Here is a 7,385-nt window from a genome sequence, read left to right as displayed (position 1 = left end):
ATGATACAAAGCCAAAGTGAACCTGATAATGAAAAATGTGAAAAACAATTTGATATATTCCAAAAGTGTGTCAAAGCAACTGCAGAAAAGCATTTACCAATAGCTCAAATAAACAGCAAAAAGGAATGGATGACAAATGAAATTCTAAACCTATTTGAAGAAAGACGAAAATGCAACAGAGGGTCTGCAGAATACCAAACATTGAACAACCACATTAAATCCAAATGCATCGAGGCACACGAGAACTATCTAGACTGGAAATGCTGCGAAATCGAAAGAGAATACAAACCCAACCCCCAACAAGCTCACCAAAGAATAAAAGAACTATCAGGGAAAAGGAAAAACAAAGCAGCAGGAAGTTGTATCCAAAACAAACAAGGGGAACTGCTATTTGAAGAACAACATATAGAAAGCCGATGGGTAGAATACATAGGCGAACTGTACAATGATCCAAATAGAAATGAACCACCATTGAAATTCAAAAACCATTAAGCGGACCAAACATCACCAAAAGTGAAATTGAACATGCCATGGAACGAATGAGGGATGGTAAAGCAACAGGCCCTGATGAAATATCTGTAGAGGTATTAAAAAGCCTAGGAGATCTAGCAATTGATGAACTTCACATATTATTCAACAATATATACAACACTGGGAAAATTCCAGAAGATCTCTGTAACTCTATTTTCATAGCAATACCAAAGAAAGCAGGTGCAGTCAGATGCGAAAATTTTAGAACTATAAGTTTAATAAGCCACATCAACAAAATACTGTTGCGTATAATTATCAACAGGCTAAGGAATAAGATTAACCCCGAAATCGCAGAAGAACAATATGGATTCCAACCTGACAGAGGGACAAGGAACGCAATATACCTCCTCCGTGTTTTAAGTGAAAGAGCTATACAGGTTCAGACCCCACTATACCTCTGTTTTGTCGACTACAAAAAAGCTTTTGATAGAGTACGCCACGAAGAAATACTAAAACAACTGCACTCCATTGGCGCTGATGAGAAAGACCTCAGACTCATGCAAACATTATACTACACCCAGCAGGCATCTATCAAAATCGGAAACTCTACAGGAAATTCCATTCCTATTAAGAAAGGAGTCCGTCAAGGGTGTGTTGCCTCACCAGATCTGTTTAATCTATACCAAGAAACAATCATGAGGGGCATAACTAATATGGAGGGAATAAAAGTAGGAGGTCACAACATAAATAATATAAGATACGCAGACGATACGGTACTCATTGCAACATCAGAAATCCAACTTCAAAAGATTGTTGACAAAGTGGTAGTAGATAGTGAAGCCAAGGGAATGGAAGTGAATATCACCAAAACGGAATGCATGGTAATACAGAAAACCCCTGAAAACAACAACACCTGCAATATAACGATTCACGGGAGCAACTTACCAACGTAGAAAGTTTTAAATACCTAGGTTCAATAGTGACAACAGATGGAAGATGTAACCGAGACATACGAGCAAGAATAACTCAAGTCAAACAGGCCTTCATGGACCTGGGAAACATTTTGAAAAACAAACAGATGTCGTTCGGGATTAGATTCCGAGTCTTGAAGTGCTACGTGTGGCCAATCTTGTTATACGGATGCGAAAGCTGGACTACAAATGCAGAAACACAAAAGAACATTGAAGCTTTTGAAATGTGGTGCTTGAGAAGGATGCAGAGAATATCGTATATTGCACACAAAACGAACGAAGAAGTGCTAAAACAAACATACCAACAAAGGAAACTAATGCCCTTAATAGCGGATCGACAACTATCCTTTTTCGGACACATAGTAAGGAAAGATAAAAATGAATACCTGGCAAGTTGTGGAAAAATACCTGGTAAACGCGCCCGGGGGAGACAAAGAAAAACACTCATAGACCAACTGAAGGGCTTCACCAACCTAACAATCCAAGAGCTGTTTGAAAAAGCAAGAGACAGGGAGGAATGGAGAGAGATAATTCATGCAGTATCCGAAGCCTGGACCAGGCATGGAACCTAGAGGAGGAGGAGGAGGAGGAGCAGATCGATATGGGCGTATTTAATCTATTTTCAAAAAACATCATGAGCTTTTATATAGCGCAACATCAACTCAATGTGCTCAGAGCGCTTTACAAGCGGTTCCAAGCCAACAGCAGGACTTGATATGAAAGATAGACGACGGCACGCAAAGTGCTGGCCAGGTACTCATTTTACACTTGAGTACGATGAGAGAATGTGAGTAAAAAGAATTTCCCAAAGACTCAACTTTGCGCTGCGCACACGTGGACGACCTACATTGGACCTTGACCGACCGGTACACATTTTGTATTCAAAAAGAACGCAACAATCAACAATTGCAAAACCTAATATATAAGGGACACAACTCAATTAAATAAATGTTTCTCGTAAGAATAACAGATTATCTTCCTTACCTACGCCTTTCAACAATAATAAAAGATTTTAAAATAAATGTCAATAAAAGTATTTCCATAGCGCTTTATACTTCGGCAATAGCGCGCTTGACATAAATTTGCAGCAACACACATATAAACACACTCACACACACACACACACACACACAATGAGAACACACTACAGTATGTCACTAACATAACAATACTAATCACCGCCCAATGAATAACAAACACACCGGAACAGGAAATAGGGAGGATAATATCAACAACAAACTCATTGTGCAACCATAGGATTTATCGCCAACTGATGAGATGCGAGATCAGCGTCGAAACGATCGTCTTGGCGAAACAGTGTGAGTGTCCTTATATATGACTTTTTTGAAGATCATGTTTGGAAAAAGACTGTGTTGCATACCATAAACGTTACAAATTCTAACAAAATGAAAGATAAATGATAGTACTATGATTACACATAGGTTTTAAATAAACCAGAACAATTTTTCATACCAATTATGTAGGTAAAACAAGTGTATATTTTCTTTTGATCACTAGCATATACATACATATATATATATATATATATATATATATATATATATATATATATATATATATATATATATTATATATATATATATATATAGGTATGTGTGCGTGTGTGCACGCGTGTGTGTATGTCTGTGTGTGCACGCACTCGCGAGTGTGTTTGTGCATGTTTGTATGTATTCTTTCAAAATTATCTTTCCATTCATCATTCACAACGATTTGTCCTTTCTTGACCTCTGTCTACTTTCTCATTCCCTCCACAGAACCAAAGTTATGGCAGCGCTGATAATGACAATCGCACAAGGAGTTGGAACCAGAAATCATCGGAAAGAAATCGTTTGATGCTGAAGGAACGGTGTCGAAACGTTATCACGTGCAGTACAAAGGCACTCATTAACAAGACAGAGATTGAGAGTGTTTAAAGTCACGTGATACAGTCATTTTTTGTTATCTATTATAACATTGATGCAAGGAGTCAGATGGCTTAGTCAGTAAAGCACACTTGATACATACGCAAATAGACCTGGTTTGAATCCGCGTTCAGTCGGAATTTATCTTTTTCTGACCGCTTTGACAAAAGAGATGAATTAATACAGGAGGTCCCACTTAGATATTACCGAAAGTATTTTGCAACAAACCAGCGTCTTATCCAATGAGCTACTAGTAAATACGACTCCTATAACCGAAACAGGGAGACAGTCTGGCCCTCTTGGTTTTGTAGCTTATTAGAACTATAAAGTATACGTTGTTGAGCCTGTATATAGCGCAATATCCACTAAACGTGCTCAAAGCGCTTTACAGGGGGTCCCTGACCAACAGCAACAGATAACATGTAGGACGAGACATGTCGCCTTGTAGGCGATATTACATTTTTTCCCGACAGAATCAACGCTGTTAACGGCCAGGACTCATTTTACACCTGAGTACGGTGAAAGCATGTGAGTAAGGAGCCTTTTCCAAGGACTCAACTATGCGCCGATTAAGGCTCGAACCCAGGACCTTTCGATTTGAAAGCGAGTGTCAAACCAAAAGACCGCACTAGAACTACGTTTATACACTTTCAGAACAGGCTGGATCTCATGAAGGTAATGTGGTCTGTTACTCACCTCTAATAGGATTCAATAGTCGTAACGTCACTTCCTTCCTAATGACGCATGGTAACTTAGTAACACTGGCTCTAAACTATCGGAACAATGGCGGACGCCCGAATGAAATATTTCTCCGGCGAGCATAAAAACGATTCCAGAGGGAAAAAAACACATACATTTGATCATGTTTTGACTTTTATACATTCTGATCACAAGACATATGAAAAGTTCTAGCCAGCATGAAAAACAAAAAGTAATTATTTTCTTTGTCAACCGAGATTTGACGCTCAACATCAGCAATTGGATTCAGTAGTCTGATGTCACGCAGCCCGGCAACGGCGGCCATCTTGGTTCTAGACAATTTAAATAATATCAAAGTTCTTCCCCAAATGATAACCACCAGTTGTCTTGTATCCGCAAACTAGACACTATGAGAAGCGCCGCCCAAAGATAGATAATAGCAAGTCGTAATGTAGCTGTTGTAAAGAGAAAAAGCTCCCAACGACTATCACCAGTTGTCTTTTAGCCATGGCAAAGACACTGTACGAGTAAAAGGTCCTAAGGATAATAACCAGTTGCCTTCTGGGCCTGGACCAGACACTTTGTAAATACGGACCTAAATAATAATGTTATCAATGGCCTTGAAGTCGTGGCATGGGCACTGTATATGTGACCCATCGTCTCAAAACGGTATTATGTCGGAACGAACCACATGCTTAAAAGCCGAATTAAATGTTGAACTGGTGAAAAAATATAAATTGTTGGCATTAGCACCCTAAAATATGGTATCCATTCTCCTCAAAAAATCATATAAACGCAACACAAGTCTCATATTTCTGGCTATAAATTCAATTTTCAACATCTTAACCATCCCGACTTAATACCATTTTGAGGCGAAGGGTCACATATGTAAAGGCCCTAAAATGAAGATGTCGTCTATTACTCGCCTCCAATACGCTTCAACAGTCGTGACGTGACGTCACTTCTCTCGTAATGATGCATAGTAACTTAGTAACTGGTTCTAAACAATGGCGGGCGGAAACCCTTATGAAATACTTCTCCGACGAGCATTAAAGTGTATCCAGAGGAGAAAAATATTATAAAACTGATCATGTTTTGACTATTATACATTACGATTACATGACATGTGAAATAGTTATAGCGAGCATGAAGAATAAAAAGTACCGATTTTCTTTGTTTAGAACCAAGCTGCTCGTTGCTGTGCGGACGTGACATCATACTATTGAAACTTATTCCTTAAGTTGAACATTCAAATCCCGTGATATCAAAAATTCTACCCTAAATAATAACCGCCAGTTGTCTTGAAGCCATGGTCTGGACACTGTATAGGGATGGAGATTAGCGGAAGAGTAGCGTCCCTTGATTGGACGTCACCCATAGTCGCGAGGACGAGAGACGCATGCGCATAACCAACATGACGTTCTCTCTCTAATAATTTTTCCGCCGGTGACGTCACAGACTATGGGTGACGCCCAATCAAGGGACGCTACTCTTCCGCTAATCTCATTCCCTATAGGTAAAGGCCCGAATAAGAACTACGAGTAAGTTTGTCATGTAGCCGAGGCATAGACACAGTATGAGAAATATATAATGTAAATTTCATGTGTGAAACAGAAGTATGGATTTGCATTGTCGGTGAGCAGATCCTCACACAACGGCATGACCCTGCAGGATGAGCACGGTAGATCATAATTCCCAACTACCTTGTTCTAATGAGGCAAGCTATAAAAACATATACGAGTTTTTATATAAAGCAATATCTACTAAATTTACTCAACCCGCATATAAAAAGGGTCCGAAGCTAACAGCAACAATAAGCATGTATGAAATACAACATGATGCGATAACAAAGACTGACCTTGAAGCCCCCTTCAGCCGAGAAACCGAACCTTGGAACTAATGAACTCGAAGGATGATTCCAAATGACATAATTGGTAAATAAAAAAAGCATTGAGGAGCGCATCAAACATGGTATACATTAAGTGTTCATAACTCAAAACTGGGGCACCAGGATGTAGATAATTAGTTTTGCGTACAAGACAAAACGAGTTTTTGGGGCAATTAATTGGAGGCTGCAATAAACAGAAATGCCCAAAGTGCACATAAGCACACGTCAGAGATACTGTTTGTGTTTATAAATAGGGGGCAAAGTGTGTTTTTATGTGATTTTATTGACATTTAAAACTGCCATAATATTCATTGGAAATAAATGTGAATGTGATGAATATGTCAAAGAAAGCAATAATTGATTTTCTTATTCTTGGTGTTTGTATTCGGAATTTCTTTTTTATTCTTGTTATTTTCCTCCTCCTCCTCCTCCTCCTCCTCCTCCTCCTCCTCCTCCTCCTCCTCCTCCTCCTCCTCCTCCTCCTCCTCCTTCTCCTCCTCCTCCTTCTCTCTTCTTCCTTCTTCTCTTCTTCTTCTTCTTCTTCTTCTTCTTCTTCTTCTTCTTTTTCTTCTTCTTCTTCTTCTTCTTCTTCTTCTTCTTCTTCTTCTTCTTCTTCTTCTTCTTCTTCTTCTTCTTCTTCTTTTCCTTCTTCTACTTCTTATACATCACAATCATCATCAACATCATCATCATCATCATCTTCATCTTCATCATCATCTTCTCCTCCTCCTCTCCTCCTCCTCCTCCTCCTCCTCCTCCTCCCCCTCCTCCTTCTCCTCCTCCTCCTCCTCCCCCTCCTCCTTCTCCTCATCCTCCTCAACAATATATATATGTCGTTACCATAGCAATGACTTTGAAAATTGGAGATTTCCAACCCAGTCACTTAAAGGACCAAAATTAAAGTATGAAATAAAATTCCCCTTTAAAAGGATATTAGTGAAAAGGTTTTAACTCCCTCCTTACCAGCCATTCCCAGAATTTTCCCTGCACCATCAAGCCAACCCAGCACAAAAATAGTTTTTCTTACCCAAATAGAAAAGCAACACGTATAATCTATACATAATACTGTTCAGCAAAATGAGCTCTACAACAGAGTGTCAAGTTTTTATGGCTATAACAAATACTTTTCTTTAAATTTTGTGATATAAAGAATAGACTAGAATGAGAAAATTGTTGATTTCATCGTAACGAATGTGAAGATTTCCTATGGTTGGTAAGGAGAGGGTTAAACACTTTTATCTATATATCTATTCTAACATTTTTAGCGAGTCAACATGGTTGACAAAGGACAATTATCTAATTCCGTATTTGATTTGTTTGACAATGGAATAACATTTTGTAATAAAAATTCGTCTGAAATCAAATTTTAGTTTTTGTTCCCTATTGTTTTAATTCTTATTATCACCATATTCATCATCATCATTACCACCACCA

General features: G+C 38.7%; 1 protein-coding gene across 2 annotated transcripts in view; it reads left to right on the top strand.

The window, feature by feature from the left end:
• The window catches only part of LOC144971260 (QRFP-like peptide receptor), a 191,031-nt gene extending 184,730 nt beyond the window's left edge, over positions 1 to 6,301 (top strand). For both annotated transcript variants that reach the window (XM_078911849.1, XM_078911857.1), the window contains exon 10: positions 3,218 to 6,301. In XM_078911849.1, the coding sequence (XP_078767975.1) occupies positions 3,218 to 3,376 (159 nt within the window). In that variant the 3' untranslated portion in view covers positions 3,377 to 6,301. The remainder of the gene's footprint in view (positions 1 to 3,217) is intronic.
• The last annotated feature ends 1,084 nt before the right edge of the window (positions 6,302 to 7,385 follow it).

This window comes from Berghia stephanieae, chromosome 1 (assembly GCF_034508935.2).
Source record: "Berghia stephanieae isolate SIO BIC M18660-M18661 chromosome 1, UCSD_Bste_1.3, whole genome shotgun sequence".
NCBI classification, from domain to species: Eukaryota; Metazoa; Mollusca; class Gastropoda; order Nudibranchia; family Aeolidiidae; genus Berghia; species Berghia stephanieae.
Note: the sequence above shows the minus strand (reverse complement) of the source record. Positions and strands in the feature narration are given on the sequence as shown.